The sequence below is a fragment of the Triturus cristatus genome, chromosome 7, assembly GCF_964204655.1.
Source record: "Triturus cristatus chromosome 7, aTriCri1.1, whole genome shotgun sequence".
Taxonomy (NCBI): Eukaryota; Metazoa; Chordata; class Amphibia; order Caudata; family Salamandridae; genus Triturus; species Triturus cristatus.
Window position 1 is genome coordinate 1,628,961,710 of NC_140590.1, and position 13,121 is coordinate 1,628,974,830.

General features: G+C 44.3%; 1 protein-coding gene across 2 annotated transcripts in view; it reads left to right on the forward strand.

The window, feature by feature from the left end:
* Positions 1–13,121, forward strand: part of DNAJC5 (DnaJ heat shock protein family (Hsp40) member C5) — a 234,187-nt gene that overhangs the window by 182,948 nt on the left and 38,118 nt on the right. For both annotated transcript variants that reach the window (XM_085619651.1, XM_085619650.1), the window contains one exon: positions 4,493–4,610. In XM_085619651.1, the coding sequence (XP_085475777.1) occupies positions 4,504–4,610 (107 nt within the window). In that variant the 5' untranslated portion in view covers positions 4,493–4,503. The remainder of the gene's footprint in view (positions 1–4,492; positions 4,611–13,121) is intronic.

Below are 13,121 nucleotides of genomic sequence, written 5' to 3' on the forward strand. Positions count from 1 at the left end.
TTTTGCTAAGTCCGTCCTGATTAACTAGTACTAAGAACAATTCCCAAATTTCTCCCTAATGTGGTTTCTTCTTTTCATTTAAATCAGTCCATTGACCTCCCAGTTTTCTTTCCAAAACCAGACTCTGTAGCGGAGAGAGCACTTACATTGAGAGGACGAAACCCTTTCTTAAAAATCAGCAGCTTTTTTGTCATTTTTTCAAACCTTCGAAAAGGCTCTCTAATTTCCATAGCAGGAATTGCAAGGTGGATTGTAAGATGTATGCAAACTTGCTACGGCAGGGATCGCTTCTCACCTCCTCTGACAACTACAGACCATACAGAACGCCGCAGCCAGACTCCTCCTGGACCTCCCTAGACAAACCCACATCACCCCCTACCTCCGGGAACTCCACTGGCTCCCGGTACAGAAAAGATGCCAGTTCAAGCTCCTGACCCCTGCATACAAGGCCGTACACAACTGCGGACCTGCCTACTTGAACCATCGCCTGAACTTCAAGCAGCCCACCATACACCTCCGTGTCCCTTTCTCTAACCTTCACCCCTGTATCCGACGTAGCGTATGTGGAGGTCACTCCTTCTATCTAGCAGCGAAGACATGGAATGAGCTACCCCTTCATGTATGGACCTCCCCATCTCTTCCAGAGTCCCGAAAGTCCCTGAAGAGTGGCTATTCAGCTAATTAACTGGACTCTGTCACTGCCCGATACCCTCACAGGTGACAAATAACGCTGTATTGACCACAGGCCAAATGAGTGCTATCTGCTACTCCAAGACGTCATTTCACATGTTAAAAAAAGTCTCCATTGCTTTCTTAGGCAACATTCCTTTAGTAGACATCTGTAAAGCGGCCAGATGGAATAACCCACATATATTCCTCAAGCATTACTGTTTAAAAGTTCTACCTAACCAACAAGCTAGAGTGGGTCAGGCTGACTTACAAACCGGTTTTCAAGCATCTAGCCACCACTTTTTGGGGAGCACTGCTTTACATACGATGCTAAGCATATGTATAGTAGTAATAATAAAAGATTTACAGTGCACATGGTTACTCCATTCGGAGTGTCCCCACGCTAAAGATTCTGCTCTGGCGGAGACGGTCATGCTGCACCCACCCTGAATCTACGGACAACACATGCTACAATTGGAATATGTTACTTAACCTGTAAGCATCTGTTTGTAGGGTGCAGTGCCGTAAATTCATATGAACACAAGGGGCCTCCCCCCCCCCCCCCCCCCCGAAGCTACTGACTGATTTTTTTTTTTTTTTTAAACAAACTTTATTAGGTCACAGAACAAAATGCAGTCAATCCCCGTCCCCCATAGTCCTCCCCCCAGCCAAATCAGGACATCCTGCAATAATCACCCCAGCACATAAGCTACATCTGTACAGCATTCACCCCAATAATGTCCGTGCTACTAGGTAGTGCATCCACAGGAGTAATCGAGACAGCCAAAATACCCCCCACCCCATCTCCCAACATCCCCCCCAACGAGCCCCTCCTCCCTACCCACCCACCCAAGCATGTCGCCCGTACCTATCAGAAGTACATGTACATCAAAACCTCAGTCACCACCCGTCGAGTCCGCCTCCCGGCAATCCCAACAGACAGTACCGCAAGAGCAGAGGGGGGAAGCCCTGTATAGTGCACTCAAGGAACCGGGGTCCCGTCATCCCCCACAAAATCCCGAAGCTACTGACTGATGAGCGAACTTTCCTATTATACATTTACCTTCCTGCAATATAACTTACATGGTCATCTTTACTGCCTCATTTGCTGCACATATCCTAAGCTCACCCAATGAGTGAAATACATTCTAGCAAAGGAGATGATGATCATGCGTAATACAGACTATAAAAGGAATCACTATGGGCCACATGTATCATTATTTCAAATAGCGATGACCTAGTTGCAATTCTCTGCGAATCGCAATTAGGTAGTCGCTATTTGAATGTTTGAAACTCCAGGAGTTTAATTCAGCATTTCCTAATTAGTCGCAAATCGACCTACCTCATTATTATTAATGAGGCAGGTCGCAATTTGCGACCCATTACGAATCGCTAAAATCACAGGGATGTTAGCCTGCTGGGGTAAGCAGACCACTATGTCTGTGATTGCTTTTAAATAAAGCAATCATTAAAAAAATGCAGCCAGTTTTCCTTAAAGGAAAATGGGTTGCGCTTAAAAAAGAAAAATGAAAAGTTTTCTTTTCATTTTTCAAGAGCAGGCAGTGGTCCGTGGGACCACTGCCTGCTCTTAAAAACATTTTTACAAACTTTGGGACTGCTTCCAGTTTGCAAATGGGTTTCCATCTACTTGAAGTAGGTGGTAAAATGCAAATGTTTTGTGACTGCATTTTGGTCATAAAATATTCTTACATACCGCAGCGATTCAGTATTAGGAAGAGACTCCCTAAACACGCCCCTCCCTAATACCGTATCTGTATGTATTCACAATTTCAAATTGCCATTCGGTAACATGTTATCAAATCGCAACTTGTAATTCATACATACCAAAATGTATTTTACTGGTTGCAATTGGCCCGATTCAACAAATCGGGCCGTTTGCAATCGGTAATATGCATGATACATGTGGCCCAAAATCTTGTAACATTTACAGACTTTTCGAACAAAATCAACTTGTAATATCTGAGCCCAACACTAGATGGCAGGAGTATGCTAAGCATATGAATCTATGGCACTACATGCTACCAAAAGACACTTACAGGGTAAGTAACATATTCTTTTTAGTGTCTACAATTGTATGTAGAAAACGAACTAATCACTACAGGTAAGTCTAAGGCGTACCATTTCATCAAAGAGAATGATCTCTTTAACTGGCCTTGGAGGGGAGCTTGTTGCGTGTAGGACACTATTGCATGCAGTGTGTTTTCTTAACATTCTGCTATGTATGTTGGCACCCGTAAAATAAAATTCGAAGCCCTAAAACACTATTTTTTGTTATTACAATTCATTGTGGGATATATTTCGAAAGGGTTATGAAAAACTCTAGGACTGTTTTATCTATATTCACAATACCATTTTGGATGCCCCCTCATATTTTGAATTTTCTGTATTTTCCACTCTTACGAATGTTAGAATGATGCCAGTTTCCAACCTCTCAAGTGTTAGATCAATGGTAGCTTCCTCCTTCAAAGGGGTTAGATTGATGGTAGCTTCTTCTCTCACAGGGGTTAGATTGATTGTAGCTTCCTTCCTCACAAGGGTTAGATTAATGGTAGCTTCTTCCCTCACAGGGGTTAGATTGGCGGTAGCTTCTCTCTCACAAGGGTTAGATTGATGGTAGCTTCCTCTCTCACAAGGGTTAGATTGATGGTAGCTTCCTCTCTTACAACAGTTAGATTGATGGTAGTTTCTTCCCTCACAGGAGTTAGATTGATGGTAGTTTCTTCTCTCACAATGGTTACATTGATGGTAGCTTCCTCCCTCACAGGGGTTTGATTGGCGATAGCTTCTCTCTCACAAGGGTTAGATTGATGGTAGCTTCCTCTCTTACAAGGGTTAGATTGATGGTAGCTTCCTCTGTTACAAGGGTTAGATTGGTGGTAGTTTCTTCCCTCGCAGGGGTTAGATTTGCGGTAGCTTCTCTCTCACAAGGGCTAGATTGATGGTAGCTTCCTCTCTTACAAGGGTTAGATTTATGGTAGTTTCTTCCTTCGCAGGGGTTAGATTTGCGGTAGCTTCTCTCTCACAAGGGTTAGATTGATGGTAGCTTCCTCCGTTACAAGGGTTAGATTGATGGTAGCTTCCTCTCTTACAAGGGTTAGATTGATGGTAGTTTCTTCCCTCGCAGGGGTTAGATTGGTGGTAGCTTCTCTCTCACAAGGGTTAGAATGATGGTAGCTTTCTCCCTCACAGGGGTTAGATTGGCGGTAGCTTCTCTCTCACGAGGGTTAGATTGATGGTAGCTTCCTCTCTTATACGGGTTAGATTGATGGTAGCTTCCTCTCACAAGGGTTAGATTGATGGTAGCTTCTTCTTTTACAAGGGTCAGATTGGTGGTAGTTTCTTCCCTCGCAGGGGTTAAATTTGCGTTAGCTTCTCTCTCACAAGGGCTAGATTGATGGTAGCTTCCTCTCTTACAAGGGTTAGATTGATGGTAGTTTCTTCCTTCGCAGGGGTTAGATTTGCGGTAGCTTCTCTCTCACAAGGGTTAGATTGATGGTAGCTTCCTCCCTCGCAGGGGTTAGATTTGCGGTAGCTTCTCTCTCACAAGGGTTAGATTGATTGTAGCTTCCTCTTACAAGGGTTAGATTGATGGTAGGTTCTTCTCTCACAAGGGTTAGATTGATGGTAGCTTCCTCCTGCACAACTGTTGGACGTTTCCACCGCCTGAACTGTTAGATTGACAGTAGGCAGGTTCCACCTTCACAAGTATAAATTGACAACAGTTTATATTCTCACAGGCATTTGATAGGCTACAGTTTCAGCTGTTCCAAGAGTTGGCTAAATATTTTTTTCATCCATACAGATTAGCTGACCATGTCGGAGCAGCGGCAACGTTCCCTGTCCACGTCCGGAGATTCGCTCTACCACGTGCTGGGGCTGGACAAGAACGCCACATCCGATGACATCAAAAAGTGCTACAGGTGAGCTGGAAGGGAGGGTCTCGGAACACCTGGAAGTAGTTGTGGGGAGGAGGCGCGAGAAGGAAATTAGACATTGGATGCCCTGATGGAGGAGAAGAGGGCTGTTTGCACCATATAGACATTTTGGCTGGTCAACAGCAGGGGTACGGGTGGGAGGTACGTGTATCTTCAACTCGCAAGGCTAAATATTAGTCAGTAATCTGAAATCCAACAGCAGTAGTCATTACATGGAGATCAAACACATATTCTACTGGCCTAGGAAGTCGGATGGTGTGACGGTCTGGCGCCTCAGGTGTCCTGTTTTTGTGCAGCACATACACGGAAGGGCTGGTAGGTTTTAGCACTGTCCTTCCTGTATTTGTGAAGAACATACCTGGAGGACAGCTGGTTTATAGACCCAGCTTTCTTGCACTTGTGCACCACGTCTTGGAGGGCGACAAATGTGGCTTCCCCAATTTCCTATACTGGTATTGTGAATCTCCTAATTTAAAACCCCCTTTTATGCATTATACCTAGGCTGGCGACTACTGCTGGCTTCTAAATTTCATGTATACATCTACAGCATACATAGAAGTGCAGCTAATTCAGAATTCTAGATTTTCTATATTTGTGTAATTATTTTCTAGGAACATCAAACACAGAGACCTAGATTACATGTATGTATGTAGTGCCTACCTAGGCTGAACTCTAGCTATCCTGTATTTGTCTAGGGCAAACAAGGGTGGGGGTTAGTTTGGAACCATTGACTCCATATATTTGTGATCCAACCACCTGGTAGGGCAAAATAATGTGGGGTACTAAATTCAAGGTTCCAGTGCAGTGCATTCCTAGGAGGAGAGGCTAGAGGTTCTAGATTTCTTATATTAGTGTGGCGCAGTGGTTCCCAATCTTTTTAGAACCTCGGCCCACCTTTTAGAACGGCAAACGTTTGTGACCCACCTACCTTTAATGAATATGATGGGTGGTTTTTTAATGTACCTAAGCATTGTGTGGTAGCACTTCGTCATTTGCAGACAGCTTATTTTCCATTGAAATGGCCACTAAGTGTACACATACATACAGCTTTACTGGCATAGCTATATAGACCACAAATAATTATATGTACAAATCTGGTTTCTATGCATATTTATCATTTGTGCATTACCAAGTAAAGTCTTGATTTGTTTCGATCTTATTAACATCTCTGGTTCCAGCGCACTTCAGAATTGCAACAAAAATGTGTTTTCTATGCTTTCCTATCTTCTAAATGCATACAGGTCATTTGCAGTTATTCACATTTTGTTGCGTTGCAAAAACGACACCCTACAGCCTTTTCATTCACACTCCCTGTACTCCAGCATGTTTGTCACATTTTAAAAACTCCCATCACTTTGCAGTCCGAGAAAGAAAGGTAAATACCAATCCAATGTTAAAAGAAAAAGCAATTTGCCAGAAGACATAGTCTGACATTTGACCTCTCCCTTTAAAGCACTGGCAAATGTGACAAGATAAACACAGAATATAAAGGCATCTTTCTTTATTGCTCTGACTTTCCCGACCCACCAAAAATCAGCTCGCGGGCCACTAGTGGGTCACGACCTACAGTTTGAGAAACGTTGCTGTAGTGCACACTTGGGAGATGGTTTGATTCAAGACCTTAATTCTGCATATTTATGCAGTACACACCTAGGAGGGAAGCTAGTGTTGAGTTTTACATTTTTGCATTTGCGTTTTACATACCTAAGAGGGCGGCAAGTGTGGGGTTCTATATTTGATATATTAATTTGATGTATATCTGAGTGGAGGCTAGCTTAGAGACCTTGAATCAATGCATCTGTGTAGTACGTGCCTAGGAGGGGCAGCTAGTGAGGAGTTTCTGTTGTCACATAGCACATACCTAGGCGGGCAGCTAGGGTGGCGTCCTCGATTTCCTAAATTGGCGGAGTGCTTACTAGGGAAGTGGCTAAATCAGTGTTTCCCAATCTGTGGGTCGCGGCCCACTGGTGCACGGTGAGCCGATTTTTGGTGGGTTGCCAAAGTTCAAGCAATAAACAAAGATGCCTTTTAAATGCTTTATTTATTGTCCCATATTTGCCATGCTTCAAAGACAGAGATCAAATATCAGGCTATGCCCTCTGCTGCTTATTTCTTAACACATGGACGGGTGTTTACGAACTCCTCTCACTTTGCAGTCAGAGAAAGAAGTAAGTAAAGTGAGTTATGTGACATTCTGGCTGGGCTACATGAAGTGTGAATGCAAATGAAAGGCTGTAGGATGTCATTTTTTCCCCTAGCACAACAATATGTAAATCCTGTAAAGGAAACCATATACATTCAGCAGACAGTTGTAATTCTGAAGTGTTATGGAAACAAAGTTTTTAATAGGATCAGAGCAAATCAGGACACTTCACTTGATGATGCACAAATAACAAATATTCATTGCAGTCCAGTTTCCACACATTATCATTTGTGTGCAGTTTTATCTGTAAAACTGTATGTCTTTTCAAATTTAGTCACCATTTTAAAGGAAAATGTGCAGTCTATAAATAATACGGTCCCAAACCTTGCTTTAATTACATAAAAAATCGCCGGTCTCATGTCCATTAAAGCAGGGTGAGTTGTGAAAGTTTGTCATGCTAAAAAGTGGCACTTGGGTCTAAAAGGTTTGGGAGCACAGGGCAAGATTATGTATTTGTGTAGTACATGCCTAGGAGTGCGGCTAATGCTTAGTGCTAGATTTCCATGTATTTGTGAAGTGAATACTTGGGAGGTTGTCTAGTTTGGAGCCCACATGTTGAAACCTGTCCCTCATATTCCAGGAGGAGCGAGTAGACTGACTTCTCACTTTCTTCCACATGGTGGTGCCATCGAGCCATGGCTTAGTTATTAAATGCACAATAATCGCCGGTTGAAGGGATACACTGAGAGACTGCTTCTGGTTTGGCCTTTCAAGAGAAGTGAATAAATACACATAGGACAGGCAGCTTGGCAACGTTTTCACTATTTGTTTACTTTATTCCGCAATTGCTGTCATAGCTCCGCAGCTAAACGAATCTGTGAATAAACAGAAAGGCAGGTACTCCTGTTGCCTAACTCGTTTCATTAACCGGGTCTAGCGGCTTAGTGGGCGAATGCATCCACAGTAAGGGCCTGTGTATGACCTCATAGTCACAGGTTCAAATCCCAGAGGTTCCACTCAGCCTTTCATCCTTCTGAGGTCGATGAAATGAGTACCGTTGAGTTACAATAAACATCTGTTATTTAGCTCCAAGATGCCCTCGGGTGCATATGCAATTTACAAATACACATGCTATGTTATGGTATGAACCTCGGAAGGAGCAATGATTGAATTGGTGCCAATCGAACTCCTCGTCGCCCTCTGTCTGTAACCCCCTCACCCACCTAGGTGGCAGATGCTGCATTGTAATGTAATTGCATTTATATAGCGCTTAAACATTCTATGTTATGAACCTCGGAAGGAGCAATGATTGAATTGGTGCCAATCGAACTCCTCGTCGCCCTGTGTCTGTAACCCCCTCACCCACCTAGGCAGCAGATGCTGTATTGTAATGTAATTGCATTTATATAGCGCTTACTACCCGTCATGAAGTATTGAAACGCTTTACGCTGGGCAGCCCACTGCTCTGGAAACCCAAGATTAGTAGTAAATCTAGCGGTTAAGTAATTGCTGATTATTGGGATTAGTCTAATTTATTTACTCCAGTTTGTTTTTAGGTCTCGCCTACGCAGCGCGCATGCGCTGCATAGGAGGAGACCTTTTGGAATCGATTCAGTTTTTCGGCCAAAAACGTGCACGCATTGCATTTCTTTGCATGGCAAGGCCTGCACGTCTGGCTATTCCCTTGCAGGAGCGAGCTTTGAAACCATCTGTTTATAATTAACTTTCAAACAGATGGTGCCCTTGCTCGCTCCCGCAAGGGAAACGCTGTGTGTGCTCTGGGCCGCATTCCCCCCACCCCTCCCACTTGTTTTTGTTTCTTCTGTGCAAGTCTCATTCGTCAGTAGGTAGTCTCTTTGAAATTGCGTGCTTTTGGTTAACAGCGCACCCAAAAGTCGGTAACATAGCCTCGCCGTTTCTGGGCAGTGTTAATTCGCCTTCCTAAGTTTTCCCTTCTCAAAGGACGCAGGGGGCCAGGAAAACAAAACTTAAACATTGCCGTACCTAGTTCTTTCCTTATCAGTTGCATCCACTTGGAAACCTGTTATCTAGCTTTGCTCTTGCATGGGAGAGACTCTTAAACTTGTGTTTTGCTACAGGTGCAGTCTGTCTAAGTGAATGGTAAAGTGTCTTGCGCTCGTTGCGTGGGGTCGGGTTGATGGGAAGCGGGAAATAGCATAATTTTGAGTTACTTGCGTGCTGGGACTACCAGTTTACACCGATTGAGCAGAGCGCTGCCTTAAGTATTCTTCCTTCGTATCTACAATTTAAATATTTTTTGACTATCCTGAAGAAATACTGTATACCATGCTTCGGGGAGACGTGTATGCGTAACCACATCCACAGAGTGTTATTGTATTGCAGTGTGTGGTAGCGCTGCAGGAGAGATTTTTCCGTCGTAGCACTAACACTGGGAGGCCAGGCTGCAAGCGGAGTGTAAGCTCCTCCTGTGGCTCTGGGGCCCGGTAGGCTGTTGTATTGCAATCCTTCTATGTGGGAGTTAGAGCACCGTGCGGCAGTGTGAGCCCCCAGGGTTACAGGACAAAGGCGACCGCCCTCATTGCGGCTGTCTGTTTGTGCCCCGCCTTTCCGTGGGCAAGTAGACCTATGCTGTGTATGGAGGGAGTGGAGATCCAGCACGGCTTTTCCAGCTCTCCCAGACAGATCTGCTTTCTCAGCCCCGCTCTCCTCCCCCACGGTGTCTGTTGGGATCTTCGGCAGAAGTTGGTACTCCTGACGCTACCTCCCCGCCCTCACGGCTGAATCGCGCCTCCCAGAACTTGGAGGGCCCCTTTCTATCAGTTGTTGCCCCGCCTCCCAAGGCTCAACTGGTCCCCCAGTGGTGGTAGCTCTTGCTGGAGGTGACATGTGTTATTGCTGACTGCTAGCATTTGCCGGTTTTCACAACGACATTTGGTCATTTAAAATGTGAGTGATGGTAAAAGCCTGTTTTACCCCGTGTTGTCTTGGCTCTGATCAAACTTTAAGGTGAAAGGAGAGTACGTCTGCACTAGATCGATTTTAGAGATACCACACAAATGCATTTACTTTTATTGTCCAACGGAGTCCCTAAAGCAGGGAGAGTATGTAACAACAACGTTTCCACTCCCCCAGAATATGCCCTCATTAGTTGGATGCACTCTGCAAGAATTTTCCAACGCTCGCATTGTAATTCGGAGTTCAACATCTCTACTTGTGCTCTTGTCATGTTAACTTGAATGTCATTTCTGTTTCCATGAATTCTAAAGGGCTATGTCGTCTGATAATTTGCTACTGGTAGCACGCTTGCACAGGGGATTTTTTTTTTTATTTGAGTATTGTTTGTTCCACCTTGGACCTTAATTCTTTATGGTCCATAACTATTGCAATCAAATTAATCATTTACCCTATTCAATAGGGTAAGGGATTAATTTGGCAATAGAGCCTATTGGCAGTCCCACTGGCAACCGGCGGAATGGAATGGGGTGAGGAGGAGCGTGGCTGTGACTCTGTCCAGAAATCACAAGCAAATGTTTATCAATATTACTAACATTACTTAACAAGAAAATCAGTTTTCTTGCAGCTGAAACGCCACCTTCGTGTGAAAAGCAACAATCATATAGGTTTTCCTAGAAAAAACGTATATCCTGTGGGTATTTGTTGTTCTTAATATTCTAGACCATTTACATAGTACACGTGAACAGCGTCCTGCCTACATATAAGATGTTTTTGTCACCCTAGTATCGGTACTATATTAGGGCTCTGAAAGAGAGCATGCAATAATCAGACCTTCAAATATCATGCAAAACTGAGTGTGAGAATATCATGAGCACCTGCAGGAGGGTGTCCATTAATGACGTGTGAAGTGGTTTGAAGAATAAAAGATGGACACCTTTTATCCCGCAAGATCTGGAGGTTAAAACTGTTTCACTGGAATTCAATCTAATCAGAAGACCGTAATGGATGTAAGAAAATGGGTTTCCTTTTTTAAGACACCAGGTCCTATTAAGTTCCAGTGACCATCCAATATACTTATTACGCATACTACATACTGTTTATATGCCTAATCGCTTGTGATGTTGTGCCCACCCTGAGCCAAGAGCAGCTCTCCCTATGCACCTGAAGCTCTGATCTCTCCAGATGCACCACTTGCACCCTGGGACAGGAGCAGCCCTCTGCCTGCATCATCTTTTATTCACATTTCCCCTATCTTCTCTCCATCTCTGCTTCTTCCCAGTCTCTCTTCCCCTATTTCTCTCTCCTTCAGCTCTCTGACTTGCCATCTGATCTGCCTCTCTCTACATCAAGCCTTCCATCCATCTTACACGCTTGCTTCCTACCTCACCCTTTACAACGTCCCACCCTTCCAGGTCTTTTTTTCTTTACACTTCTCCCTCCTTCCTGCTCACCTCTCTCCTCCGGACACTTGTGCTTTCTCCTATCTTCCTCTCCCCTCTATATTCCGCTCCTTCTAACGCATCCTCCTCCCTGTTCTCGCACCACAACTCTTCCCTCGCTCAGCCATTGCTGATCTGTCCAGAGTCGCAGCACGACTCGGCTCACCACTCCCCACTGTAACCACCTCCGCTTCTTACCAGAACAAGTATTTTTTTCAGCAAGCACAGCCAGCATTTGACAACCCATTTCTCTCCCACAGCTCTTTCAATCCTGCTTCCCTCCACTGCCACACAAAAAGATTTCACTCACCCCATATCACGCTCACAACCATAACTTAGCATCTGCACTAACGCCTCCTTTGACTGCATGCCCCAGTGAGTAGCAATAGTATAGCAATTCAGTTCCTAGCGGCACATTACCCAGGATAATGTGCTGTATGGCTAAACACTTATAAGGTCCTAAAGGCGAGACCTATTGGCTATGCCAATGCTTGTTGTAGAAAGTGGTTGTTTACAGCAGTTAGGTGTGATCATTAGTGCAGGGGCATGTGAGTTTATGCAGATGGTTGGGGGATTAATAGATGAGCTGGAGGAGATTAAGTATTGTTAGGTTCAAGGCGTGCGACTTTCAAAGAAGGAGCGATTGTGATCTTGAAATAAGGCCTGGTTAGTTTGCAGAAGTACATTAATTGAGATTAAAGCAAACATGTGACTTAGAGTAGGATGTGCTCGGGGAGAGGAGGCATGCAGTGGATGGAAAGGAAAAAGTCATTTCAAAGAATAGAGTCGACAATCAGAGGTTTTTAAGTCGAGGTCAGGTTTACATGCAGGGCTTTTTAGGAATATTGTGGTGGCTTTTTGAAATGGCATGCGATTTGAGGATGCAAAACTGCAGAAAGAAGCAGCATCATTTGCATGTGCGTTAGTGCTATATTTGCTATTTTGATAGGCACTAGAATTAGGCGACCAGTCTGTCAGCTGCTTGGCTATTGATAGACCACCGGTTCAGCAAGGACAGCACATCTACTCAGATGCTGAAGAGTAAAGTAATGGCTGAACGCACATATAGGGAAATATTGAGAGCTTTAGGCTGCCCTCCGAGGAAGCAGTATCATACCAATGTGATGATATACAGGATAAATAAGGCAACATCAAAAGGGATATTCTGCAAGTGCTTATGTTTTATGATGGTCACACTTAAACTGTGGATCATGGTTTTAATTTGAAAAGTAGGGTTCATTATGGATGCACCTGGTTTGGCATGGCACAGGATGGGGGTCTGGATAGCAACCCCAGACAGTGGAAGTGTAGTGCCAGCATTCCTGAGCCTTGAAGGTGGAGACCAGACACTGAGTTGAGGGAGGATGGAGACCAAGCGCTCCTTAGAAATGCAATGAGGTGAGGCTGATTAGTCCTTTTTCTGAGTACTACAGGTTAGGTAGATGGCGAGCTTGAGGTGGGACTGCAGTTTCTATTGTTCAGTGTGAGGAAGTTTCTAGGCAGGGCCTGTCCTTCTGTGTATTTAATTGCTGCTATGGGATGGCTTAGGACATCTAGGATCAGAGATCTCACACTTCATTGCACCTGTGCTGGGTGTTCCGGATTGGACATGACCTCAGTGCTTCCTGCTGTGAGAAGCATTACTTTACACAAAGACAGTGCAGTGTGGATACCAAGCGGTCACTCTGAGGAGAGAAGGTTTTTTAAATTTTTTTTTTTAGTTAAATTAAGAAACAGTTCCCACAACAATACGAGTCTAATGGTGTAGGAACACACTGCACAAAGCTGGTGTTTCTCATTCTTAAATAACCCCTTTCGCTCACTTTCGCCCAGCGTCGTATTAGTCAAACACCAGAACTGATGACCACACACACACACTCCCTCAGCCCTGTGCCTTCCTTACCTCCAGCCTTTATAAGACGACCCCTCTTCCCATGTGCACGAAAAACAAAGATTAAAGCCGGCGAGTGAGTGTTT